The sequence below is a fragment of the Phocoena sinus genome, chromosome 21 (assembly GCF_008692025.1).
Source record: "Phocoena sinus isolate mPhoSin1 chromosome 21, mPhoSin1.pri, whole genome shotgun sequence".
Taxonomy (NCBI): domain Eukaryota; kingdom Metazoa; phylum Chordata; class Mammalia; order Artiodactyla; family Phocoenidae; genus Phocoena; species Phocoena sinus.
This window is the reverse complement of record NC_045783.1, coordinates 6,732,118-6,744,525: the sequence shown is the minus strand read 5'-3', so window position 1 is coordinate 6,744,525 and position 12,408 is coordinate 6,732,118. Positions and strand designations below refer to the sequence as shown.

The 12,408-nt window shown below is 44.0% G+C and overlaps 2 protein-coding genes across 4 annotated transcripts in view; one reads left to right on the top strand and one right to left on the bottom strand.

The window, feature by feature from the left end:
• The window catches only part of MCPH1 (microcephalin 1), a 238,240-nt gene that overhangs the window by 101,939 nt on the left and 123,893 nt on the right, over positions 1–12,408 (top strand). The gene's annotated exons all lie outside the window — the stretch shown is intronic.
• The window catches only part of ANGPT2 (angiopoietin 2), a 54,553-nt gene continuing 42,163 nt past the window's right edge, over positions 19–12,408 (bottom strand). For both annotated transcript variants that reach the window (XM_032618445.1, XM_032618444.1), the window contains exons 6-9: positions 9,767–9,868; positions 9,047–9,213; positions 4,316–4,446; positions 19–1,140 (exon numbers count right to left, since the gene is read on the bottom strand). In XM_032618445.1, coding sequence (XP_032474336.1) covers positions 980–1,140; positions 4,316–4,446; positions 9,047–9,213; positions 9,767–9,868 — 561 coding nt within the window. In that variant the 3' untranslated portion in view covers positions 19–979. The remainder of the gene's footprint in view (positions 1,141–4,315; positions 4,447–9,046; positions 9,214–9,766; positions 9,869–12,408) is intronic.

Below are 12,408 nucleotides of genomic sequence, written 5' to 3'. Positions count from 1 at the left end.
AAAAGATAGGAAAGCCTCTTTGTCATGAAATTAAATGTATAATTTTCTTCATCATTAAAAATCAAGATTTTCCTTGTCACAAGGCACAATCATTTGTTTCAGAATCATATTACAATGTTGTAAATATCATAAAAGTTAAATGCGGTCATCTCACCTAATAAGTTATATTTAATTACTAAAAATCCCTTCATATTTAACAGCGAGGCTGAAAAAAAAATAGTACAATCTTCATATATACTAAAAGAACACGTTTCTATTAATAATTTCAGAGATCCTGAAAGTTTTCACCACAGAAACTAGAAACTTGAAATATATATATTTGAGCATTAACTTAAAACTAACCTATCAGTGCCTATGCAAATATGCTGTTCTCAAAATGAAAACTTAAAGCACCTAAGAGGAGGAGTCAGAATGCGTTAACTATGTTTTTCCTTCTCCAAATATTAAACGGCTAATAACCACTTCTCATAAAAATCCCTGAATATATAGTATATTTTTATGGCTTCGAGAATTTTTCCTTCCTTTTAATTATGATAGTGGTGCTGAATTCAGGACATATGGATATTTACACAGTCTATAAACAGTGCTCAGAAGAATGCAGTTCCAAGGTTATCTCTACTATATGGCATAAGTGTTCTGTTTTCCAGTTATTTACTGATCGACTCGCACATAACATTCTTGGTTGTGACAACAGAGCCTGTAAATTGTCAGTCTCATTCGCAAGCTTAAATTTATCTTCCCGTAGGCTTTCTACCAGGTCACCATGCCAGGCTGTGGCTCGCTGGGGGTTGTGCTTCGGTTCGTTGAGTGATGCGGGTTTAAGGGGTGACGTTGATGGAGCTTGTGGGTCCCCTCAGTCTGGAGCGTGGGCAGTCTGTCCGAGCTGGATAGGGAGGCAGCATGCAGCTGTGTCTTTCAGAGCTTTGGGATTAAGTCTCCGAAAACTGGAAGACACTGTTCCTCAGGTGTGCGCAGGCATTTAGAAATCTGCTGGGCGGATCATCATGGTCGTGGCCTTGAGCGAGTAGCCGGACCCTTTCCAGTAGTACCACTTAATACCATTGAACTTATTTGTGTTCTGCCTCTGTGGGTAGTACATTCCGTTCAGGTTGGAAGGACCACAGGCATCAAACCACCAGCCTGTGAAAGTGAAACAGAAGGAATTAGGAGCCAGGTGGCCCTGTCTCACCGCGGAGTTACAAATACTGGCTAATCCGAGAGTCACATTCTGCTCATTGTAAGCAGGTGTGTGTGGGCCTTCTTGAGAGTGGAGGGTGCCACCCTGGCAGGTGGCAGTGTGGTTTTCCACCTTTACACTGGTGGAACCGTAGCCCCTGGGGCACATGTTTTTACGTGCTTTCTTACTCCTCTTCCCCTGTGCTGTGGGGAAGGACCAGTTACCCACAGACGTGACTAGGAGACCCACAGGACAGTCAGAGCCCGAAGAATCGATGGGTGGCTCTCATCGGCCCAGGATCACCTTCCATCCAGTGCCAGCAACACGGTGGACCAGGCTGCTTCAGGCTCCCCTCTGCCTAACAAAGAATGTCTTTTTGGGACTTCCCTGGTGGAGCAGTGGTTAAGAGCCCCCCCTGCCAGTGCAGGGGACACGGGTTCGAGCCCTGGTCCGGGAAGATCCCAGATGCCGCAGAGCAGCTAAGCCCGTGCACCACAAATACCGAGCCTGCTCTCTAGGGCTCGCGAGCCACAACTACTGAGCCCATGCGCCACAACTACTGAACCTGTGCTCTAGAGCCCACGAGCCATAACTCCTGGAGCCCACATGCCTAGAGCCCGTGCTCTGCAACAAGAGAAACCACCGCAGTGAGAAGCCTGTGCACCACAACTAGAGAAAGCCCGCGCGCAGCAACGAAGACCCAACGCAGCCAAAAATCAATCAATCGATCAATTTATTTTTAAAAAAAGTCTTTTTGTTTCAAATGTAACCCCAAATTTTAAGTACTCAGTGGAGCTAGACAAAAAGGAAACGTTTAAGTCCCAGAGACGGAAAGGAAATGTAGAGGTACAGTGGTGTGTGCACTAAGGTAAAGTGGGGGACCTGGGAAGCCGCTGCATGGCACAGCGGTGGAGCAGTGGGCATCCACACCTACACCTGAAGGACTAGGCTTGGGCTTTCAATACCCTTACCTAGAGGCCCTGGGTTTGGGAGGGGAAGGAATGCCCTCAGTCTACAAGCATTAATCCAGATAAATCTTTGCAAGATTGTGTTGGAAGGACACATACAGTATGATGCCATTTATATAAAATTTTAAAATACAGAAAAAAAAAACTATTATCGATCTCTCCATACCTAGTAAAAGAAATCAATAATGTGAACGTTACAGGTATTGGTAGGGCATGTTTTATTTCTTTAAAAAGTATTCTGATGCAATTGTTATATTATTTATACCCTGAACTCTGATCGTTTCCTGATAGTAACAGCTCCATGACTTAGGTCGGTGCGGATTGATGTTGATTTGATAAGACGTTTGTGTGTGTGACTCATAAACCTTCAAACTATTCAAGAATATTGCAGATTTATAGATATGTCCATTCCAGAGCCTGTTGTCTGACTCAACTATAGAATTTACTGTCTATGCAAAAATCTAGCTGGTCATTACGCTGGTTTATCTGTGGTCCAGACCACGGCTGGGAATCTGACCTCTACAGTCGGGACCGCTCTGCTGTCTCTCTTGGGCTGCGTTTCTTCTCCCCGATCTCCTTTCCACTTCCACTCTCAGCCCTAAATCTTGATCTGAGTAAGTAAATATGTTGTTTCCTTGGTTATTAATGCACTGATACTCTCTTGAGTAGCTCTTGACATTCGGGTGGTCTGAAAACCGCCACCCTCTGTGTGGACATCTGGGCTCAGTGTGGGAATGACAGACAGGAAGCAGGATTCGGCGTGCTCCCTCCCCTCCCAGCCCTCCCCTGGTTGGCTTCAAAAAGGATTACTGTGGTGGGATGGGAGAGACAGGCAGCTTTTACACAATCAGCATAATAGCTTTCTCTGGTTGAAAAAATTACTGAAGTAAGTATGGCTAATAGGGAAGACCTAAGTTACCAACGTCTATTTATACATGAAATATATTCTCTAAGGAACCGTAGGACTGATTTTCTTAATGGAGCCTTATTCTCTCAGTATCATTTTAAAGACTTGAAAATTACTGGGTTTCAAATTATTTTTGTAAATAAATCCTTCCTTTTGTCCGTAAATGATTCTTAACTGCAGTACAAACACGTGACAAGTTTAGACCCTTTACTTGTTTATGCAGTACCTCGTATTTATAAAATATATTGACTGCAGCTCTTTCCTCTGGTTTTCCTGGGTGAGTAATGAATGAACTTTTGGTGATACAATTCATGGTCTCTACAAATTAAACCCTGCCAATTTCCTGTTTGCCTCTGCATTTCGTCTGCATTGTTGGCAGAATTTTTGTTGCTGATTTCAACCTTTCAGTGTTTTTAAGAACTAACTCCACAGCATTTGCCCGACTTTTTCCTGGTCTCAATCACAGTTAACTGGTTTTAGTTATTCCATGTTTAAAATTTTAGGAATCAGAAGAATAAGTTTTCTAACAGTTGGTTCCTGTCACTAAACTCTGAAATGTTTCTGAAAACTCATCTGGCCATTAAGTGACTGTTATATCACATTTGCTTATGGGTATGGTTTCTTTTTGTTTGTGTGTTTTTTGTTTTTAAGAGGTCTAACATGAAAGGTAGAAGGCAAGAAGAGCCTGAAGATAAAGGCCTTAAAGTGGACAATCATTCATTTTAATTGGATGCACAGAAAGGGAGCTTGGTTAATTACTTTCTGTGCATTATTAGTATTTGCTATATATTAATGAAATACTTTAAAAAAAAAAGACAACTGAAAAATCCCTTGTTTGAACAATAAATTATTAATTGGAAACATTTCTATACTGATGAATCTATATCCCTGTTTCGGTAGCCATTTTTAATTTTTAACCTTTTTAATAAAGCAAAATGGAATTAAACCATCGTGCCAACATCTGATACTCAGCGCAAACTCCAGAGAGCTTGCTGAGTATCACACGGCCCCTCTCCTTGCCAGGGGTAGGTCCTGAGGAGACACAGTTGGCCTGCTGACAATTCTAGCTCAATATCACATTCGTGTGTAAAACTCAACAGTCTGAAAAAGCGAAAAACAAATTTCCCTGTATTGAGCAAGTAAGTCTATTTATGAAATTGGGACATTGTCACCAATCACAGGTTGAAGTCCAAAGAGCCAACCTTTCCCTCTATGAAATCCTTCCTTGCCAATACAAATAGGAAGAGAGAAACGTCATCCCACCTCCTGTGAGCATTTGTGAACATTTGCAAATACATTTGTCGTTGTCTGCGTCCTTTGTGCTAAAATCATTTCCTGGTTGGCTTATGCTGCTTATTTTGCCGGCTGTCCCTGTGAGTCCTTTAAGGTGAATCCTGTAAGCATGCAAAGAAAAAAAAAAAAAAAAAAAGGCAAAACATAATTGGCTTGGGTGGTTGATTTATCATAGTGGAAAGTTTTTTACACTGAAGAAGTTCATTCTACAGAAACACGTGCTATGCTGCTCAGTGCACTAGTGCATACTCTGGACAAAATGTTTTTGTGCTGGTATAAACAGGAACCAACTTATCATCAAATCCTTAGGCAAAGAGGAATGTTTTCATGAAGCCTTCAACGCATATCATTTGCACAGGCATCAGCGGGGACTTGGGGGCCCTGTCATTTATTTTCCTGCTGCTTTCAGGTAAACAGAAGAGGGGAAAATACATCGTGATGGGATCCTCTTTCCAAGTCTCCAGGCATCATCCATCTATTGTAGAAATGAGAATCCAGGATGACTGGTGGGTGTGGGGATGACAGCAGACAACAAGGGATGACCACTGAATGTGAAGTAGAAATCTAGAGAACTGTGTGGAAAAACAAATCCTTGTGGCTGCTTTGCCTTGTTTCTGAATAGTATTATAATAAACCTGCCAGACATTGAGAAAGAATAAGCGTACTATTAAGTTAGACCCTAGATAATAGCCCAGGCTTTTAGAAGATTGCAGAAATCTGGCTCGCCCCAGCACTGTGCCTGCCAAGGAGGAGGGGAGAAGGGCAGGGGCAGGTCTGTGAGCCCGACTCCAGGAGAGCCCCAGGCAGACAGGCTCCGGAGCTCGGAGCAGGGTCCAGGGGACGCGGGTGCCTGTGTCGAACTCCATGTCACAGTGTGGCGCTTGGAGCGTGGAGACCTGGGGCGTGAGGTCTCCCCATCCCAGGGACCCTCCTGCTGTACTTTAAGCGCCGCTGCCGCTGCTCATCTCGGGAACACCTGCTCACATTTGCTAACAGCTATCTGGGAGGGAATAGGATTTCCTGGAATTCATGCTGGAGCAGAAGGTGGAGCTGAGAGGAAAGGTTCCCCAGGGGCGTGTCTCTAACCCGCCTGTGCCACTCACTGTCCCGGGCCCGTGCATGGAACGCCCAGACTGGCCCCGAGAGGCAGGCGCCACCCCCCTCTTACACGTAAGATCGCTAAGGTTCGGTTCGGAGGTGGGAGCTCGTCCACAGCCACGTGCTGTAAGTGGTGGAGCTGGGACTGGCAGCAGCTGGGACTGCACCTCTGTTAGGGCTCCACGCTGGTGCACCCCTTCACAGGGGCGCTTGGTTATCGAGGAGGCATTTGTGAAAAGGGGGGCACGGGGGCATATCCAATGAGTTCCATAAAGCGCTGGTCCTGAGTAACGTTTGTGTTGGTAACTCAGACTTTTGTTTGTAGTACTGTAGCTCTGGAAGCCTCATCACAGGCATTGATCGAATTTCTAAATTTCAGGGTTATTCTCATGCTTCAAAAATGACCCTGGGCCCTAGCACAGCCTCTGCATACCTGCTGCAAGGCCTTCCTGTAAGTTCTGCTCACCCTTGGGATTTTGAAACACTTTAATTTCTGTCCAGGCCCTTCTCATTAATCGTAGGTAGGGTTGAGATTAACTACTCCCCATGCTTTTCCTCCTTTGAACTCTCCTGTCTCCTTTGAACAATCTCAGTTCTACTGGAACGCATTAAATTTCCCCAAAGCAAAAGAAGGGAGAATACTATGTTTTATGAGTCTCTGTGAGAAAAGTTGTATCTTTTTAGATCCTTCTGCCGTGTGGCCCATTGTTTTATTTTATTTTTTATTTTTATTTTGTGGCTGCATTGGGTCTTCATTGCTGCATGTGGGCTTTCTCTAGTTGCGCTGAGCGGGGGCTACTCTTGGTTGCAGTGCATGGGCTTCTCATTGAGGTGGCTTCTCGTTGTGGAGCACGGGCTCTAGGTACGCAGGCTTCAGTAGTTGCAGCATGCAGGCTCAGTAGTTGTGGCACATGGGCTCAGTAGTTGTGGCTTGTGGGCTCTAGAGCGCAGTCTCAGTAGTTGTGGCATACAGGCTCTAGGGAGCATGGGTTTCAGTAGTTGTGGCTTGTGGGCTCTAGAGTGCAGTCTCAGTAGTTGTGGGGCACGGGCTTAGTCGCTCTGCGGCATGTGGGATCTTCCTGGACCAGGGATTGAACCCGTGTCCCCTGCACTATCAGGCAGATTCTTAACCACTGTGCCACCAGGGTAGTCTGGCCCATTGTTTTAAAGTTGCCTTCTTGTAAAATTTGATTGTTAAGAATAGCCACGATCTTGGGCTTCCCTGGTGGCGCAGTGGTTGGGAGTCCGCCTGCCGATGCAGGGGACACGGGTTCGTGCCCCGGTCTGGGAAGATCCCACATGCCGCGGAGCGGCTGGGTCCGTGAGCCATGGCCGCTGAGCCTGCGCGTCCAGAGCCTGTGCTCCGCAGCGGGAGAGGCCACAGCAGTGAGAGGCCCGCGTACCGGGAAAAAAAAAAAAAAAAAGAATAGCCACGTTCTTGAAATTACTTTAAATTGGTACCCGTTGCTTTTACATCACAGTGGAGTGAAAGGAGAGGTAATGCCAACATTTAATAATTAAATCTCAGTGTTAGTATAGAATTGCAAGAATGTTTGTGAAAAGTGACCAATTCTTAAGGTTTAATATACAAGTAGTTTTTAGTTTTAGTAAAAATAATCATACTCTATTGATACATTTATCCCTTCTTGTAATGTGTATTTTTTCAGTTTTCCTACATTTGGGACAAAATTCCTTTCGTGAAAAACAACTTAGCTGCTACATACAATTGGCATTCTGAAACATCTGTAGTTATTGTTTTAGTCACATCCCAGTTTTCTTATCACATTGACATGTTTTATTAGGATAATAATTTTTTCAGTGTAGTATCTGTTTTATACTGCCAAGTAAATTAAACTGAGCCTTAAACAGCTGTGTGCTTTTTAAAATGGCATATCCAAAAATTGATTGCATTTCTAAAGGAAATATCTGTTAAGAACCATCGCAGTTTAAAATATTTTTATAATGTCAGCATACAAGGGTAATGACCCATATTGTAAAATCTTCTTATATAAACAGTCTAATCCTTAATTTTTGTGTGTGCTTTTTTTTTTATTTTAATTCCTGTGTTGTAGATTCCTAACTGTTGCCAGTTGAAAAAATATTTAGCTTGGAGGTCAAACAATGACCAACCACTCATGTCTAAAAATTCATTGAAGTTTTGATCTGTGGAGTCAACTTTGGGCTGCAATGAGGCCCCAACACCTATCTCTTCATTCATCTGAGTTCCTGTCCACCCTGGACAGCCAGCTCTTTCTGTAATGAGAGCTGATGGGCTGTTTCACTGACTTCTTAAAAGTCGTGTCGAAGCTTGTCGTACATTATCTGTTTTCAAAACATGCTTCCGAATTTTGGTCCACTGTTTATAAAGCAGGACACTGGACATTGTGCAGTTCTCAGGTGGCTGTCAGCAAGCTGGCTTTCGGCCCGTTTTTTCGTGCTGTCCATCGCACGCCTCCCCAAGGAAGCCAGCTCAAGGATTTCGAAATCGTGGGTTTTTCCCAAACTACTCAGATCTTGGAATTTCTGTTGAGCAGAGGGTCTGAGTCGGGCATCAGTGGGATTTAGACGGGACGGCAGGCCAGTTGACACCTGTCTCCTGTGACGTTCCTATGGAACTTCGCTTGTTTATTTCTGACTTCAGAGTTGGTGTTTCATAACGTGTGCTCCGTGATCACCAAAACCCCCAAACACCACCAGTCCGAGCCCTCTAGACTCCCTCAGGGTGTGTTGGTGCCTGAACCCTTGTATTGTGCCTTCTCAGACCAATTACCGTGTGGCCACCAGGCCCCCCATCGCCCTGCTCTGCGCCGCCGTCGACACGCATGTCTGAGCCCCTCTCCCTGTAAAGCACAGGTGCACGTGCCTACTGCCCTTGCCTGGCACCGCAGGTTGTAGAGATCCCTTTGCTCTGTCTCTACTCTCTGGGGGCTTTAGAGCCAAAGAGTAAACTCCCAGTCAAAATTGCCCGTGCTTTTCTTGGAACATTCAAGATTAGCTGTGTCCAGTGGGTGGGAGGAGGTAGGTAAATACTGAGGCAGTGCTGTGAATCAGATGGTCTTCCTATAGCAGAGGGCAGAGGGTGTGGCTACCTACTGCCCTCCTAATCCTTCCTCTTTTGAACTTGGCAACTCATCCTGACTTTGGGATGGAACATAACAGTTGAATGTGTTTAAACTTCAAAAAGATAGATTTAACTTTTAAAACCTTCTGGAAGAAAACAGTATGGTCATGGGTATACATCTGTTGTGGTATTGGCATGGCATTTTATAGGGACACAACATTCACCTGTTCTACAAACAGTTGTTAAAGGCCCATTATCTGCCACGCAGGGTTCACCCGTGCCCTGAGGCTACACAGCAAACACAACAGGCAAAATTCTGTCCTCATGAAGCCTTCCTTATATTGTTGAAATTAAAGTTCGAATGTTGAAACTAGAGCAACTTACCTAAAGGCGGCAAAGAGCTCTAAGAAACAAGATGTTTTTCCCCCTTAAGGTAGCCTATGAGTAATTTAGATTCTGGTTAGTACAATGGGGTTCTGACTTTCTGGAGTCATCACCCAGCAAGTCCTTTAACTTTTTTCAGTGACATATAATTTCCTTACCTGTAATTGAGTTCTTCGCTTGAGAGATAGAAATGGTCGTACAGCGAGTAAGCCTCATTCCCTTCCCAGTCTTTCAGGTGTATTTTAAGCACGTAGCGTTTCTGATTAGCCACTTGTGAAACAAACTCATTTCCCAGCCAGTGTTCGCCTGAAGGGTTCCCAAATCCCTGAAATCGAAGTTGTAAAATTCACTTACTTCATTTATTTTTTCTTCATGTATTTGAAATCAATAGTCCATCAACTTAACACGGAATAACCGTTCAATATTCAACAGAAATCCCTTCCCGTACCGTGAAACTTTGGGGTCTTCCATATAAGAAAGATTTTTAAAAGGTCGGTTTTAGGAAACTAAGCTGTCACCAGAAGGAAATTGGTATTGGGATAATTAGAATGACTTGGGGAACCACCAATATCATAAACATCTCAGTTTACAGACGTGTGAAACACTATGGAACAGTTTACCAAAAAATGCTGAGCCCACCATTAAAAATAAGCCTAACTTTCGCATGCCTTTGTTTTGATATATAGTTTACATTACATTGGCAGCAGGACCGTTCTTTAACGGGGAGACTGAAACACCAGTTAAAAAGAACCCTTTGGTTAAAAAGAATGATCAAAAGTCATTGGTTAGTTTTAGATTTGTGGTAAAGTTCCTGCACATTCTCAAAGTTAGTTTTCGCAAAGAAAATTATTTTCAGATGGTTTAAAGAGTATTCATACCACTTTATATTCTTTCCAAGTCCTCTGAAAATCAACACTGCCATCTTCACGTCGCTGAATAATTGTCCACCCACCTCCAGCTGTTTCCATGTCACAGTAAGCCTGCAAACAGGAACGCACAATTACTGCCTGGGAAATGTTCATGACTTGGGTCTTTGTCTCAAATAACAGAAACGAGATGAACGGAGATACTTATAAGACCAGGGCTGATGGGGTTCTCTGGGGTAAATCTTGTGGTCTTCCAAGAGGCAGAGGATTTTAAAGAAATTGAAAACCATGAATTTAAAATGATGATGAAAAATAAACAGTAATATAACATGATGTGTCGATGAAACTAGGACCTTGTCATCATCTGTTCTAGGCTAAAGACCCACCCCGATAGCTGACCCTGAGATCGCTGTTCCTTAGAGATTCGTTGGGAACGGGACGTGTTGGCAGGTTGGCCCCAAACCTCTCATCTCCAGCCTGTAGAAATCCATCGCCTCGTGTTCACAGCCCTGAAAACCTTTATGGTGGTTGCCAGTCCCGACTGACTCTCCAGAGAGTGGTGTAAAAGGGAGACTCTTGCCTTGTGCGGTTTCCAAGACTCCTGTGATGCCATGGGGCTGTTCGGCTTCCTCCATGTGTGGGATCAAAGTCAGGTTTCCTGGTTCATCCCTCAGGACAAGGGACCGGGGGCTCCCGTGTACCCGCTGTGTGTGTGTGACCTGAGGGGCCTGGCAGCTCCACCCCACAGACCCTGACTTCATGCTTCTCTGCACTTTGCTCACTGCCCCTGTTACTTCTCTTCCCAGCTCTTTTGATTTCTGCTTTTAAACGGGCTTGGTGGGTTTCAACTTTGTTCACTACACAGGATTCTTTCTTGGGCTAGGAGCATGCATGCTCAATTTCAACTCAGCTGGAGTTTTATTATGAAATTAAAAACCCCTGAAAATAAGATTACACAAATAGTTTTAAATAATGAGATTATAGTAGAACGAAGGAGTTTTCCAAAAAGTTAAGATGAATTTCCTTACAGGTTACAAGGTAGTAAATGTGAAAGTTAAGGTTCAAAAGCAATTAGAAGTATTCTTCCTTTGTTGTCTTCCATGGTCTTTGGGGGGAAGAATGGAGATAATTTTGGCAGAGTAAGTTTACACGTCAACTGTACTGCATTTGTGAGCCGAAATCCTAGAGAATGGGGGCTGAAGGAGAACCCAGAGTGCACTTGGACCCACCCTTTCATTGTAAGTGCTTGTTGGCCGTCCTGTTTCGAGCGGAACCAAGAGCAGCAGCTGGAACCCAGCACTGCTTCTCCTGTTGCGCGCTCTCCACCGCCATTGCAGACTCTCTCCAGGATGGACGCTCGGCCCGTCATCGCTTCCCCAGTGACCCTCATGTTTCGAAACATGTGTTCCATGAAAGATTATATTTATCAAGAATAAGATGATTTCCCCATTTTAAATTAATCAGCCATATGAAATTGATCTGCTTAATATAACCCGTTATTATCTCTCTGTGTTGACGTTATTATTATTATTAATTATCGTTGTTATCATTGCTATGCATCACTCTGTTCCAAGCACCAGGATAGTTACTTTCCGTATAGTATCTGTAATCTCACGGCAACTCTGCTGTGATACTATCATTCTGCATGTTTGAAAGGAGAAAAGATTTGGTAAAGTTAGGTTAATTTGATCAGAGTCATTCAGCTATTAAGTAGCATATAGGATTTGAATAAGTTCTCTTTAATTTCCTAATTCTGTGACGTGTTTTCTCCTCCCCCATGCTTCCGAAAACAGAGAAACCTGACTGTTTTGTTAATAGGTCAGAAGGCCCTCCATGCAGCTCCACGTTGAAATCAGTTCATGAATAATACTGCCTCTCACTCGCCTCTGGTCCACAAGATGGTCCGTACTGCTCACTTCTGCCAACGTGTCTAGTAAACTAGCTGAATAAGCTCCATTGATCTGAGCAGTCCTGCGCACACACGTTAGCTCCCCGGTGTCCTAAAAAGCGTGCTAGCGGGTAAGAGGACGGCACACTGTTCTCAGGGAGCCTGTCCTCATTCTAATACTTGCTTCTTCAGTGTCAGAATCACCCTGATGCAACTGCTGATATTTAAATCAGAGAACAAGTCCATCTTGTTGTGCAGATCAGTGAAGACCAAGAGCTGGGGTCTGAGCCATACTATCCTCTCATCCCATTAGGGACAATGACGGGATCATGGGAACGTTTTCTTAATATTACTTTGTCCGGCTTAAGAAAAAGAACAGAGCATTTATAAACACCAAAGTATCATGGCTAGTTGGCTCGTGAGGCTTCCAGAGCAAGATAGTGTTCAAGTAGAGTTCTCCACGTAGCCAGAAGGTACAGATGAAAATGATGAAGTAGATTATATCAGGGTCGGAAAAGCATAAGTTCTCAGATAATGCCCATGACCTCACTGCTAAGTTACAGCAAACCCGAGGGCGGTTAATACTTTTGATGAGCACACCATGGTGTGGTCCAGGGACCTGATATCTTGCTCTAAAGCTTGATTTCTTTCAGCAAATAGCGCTTGATTTAAATGTTATGCTTCGGCTCTGAGGCCATGGTGACTGAGTGATTAAAGAGCAAAGAGATCGACATTAGGCGTCAGGTATCCTGGGAAATGTAGGGAA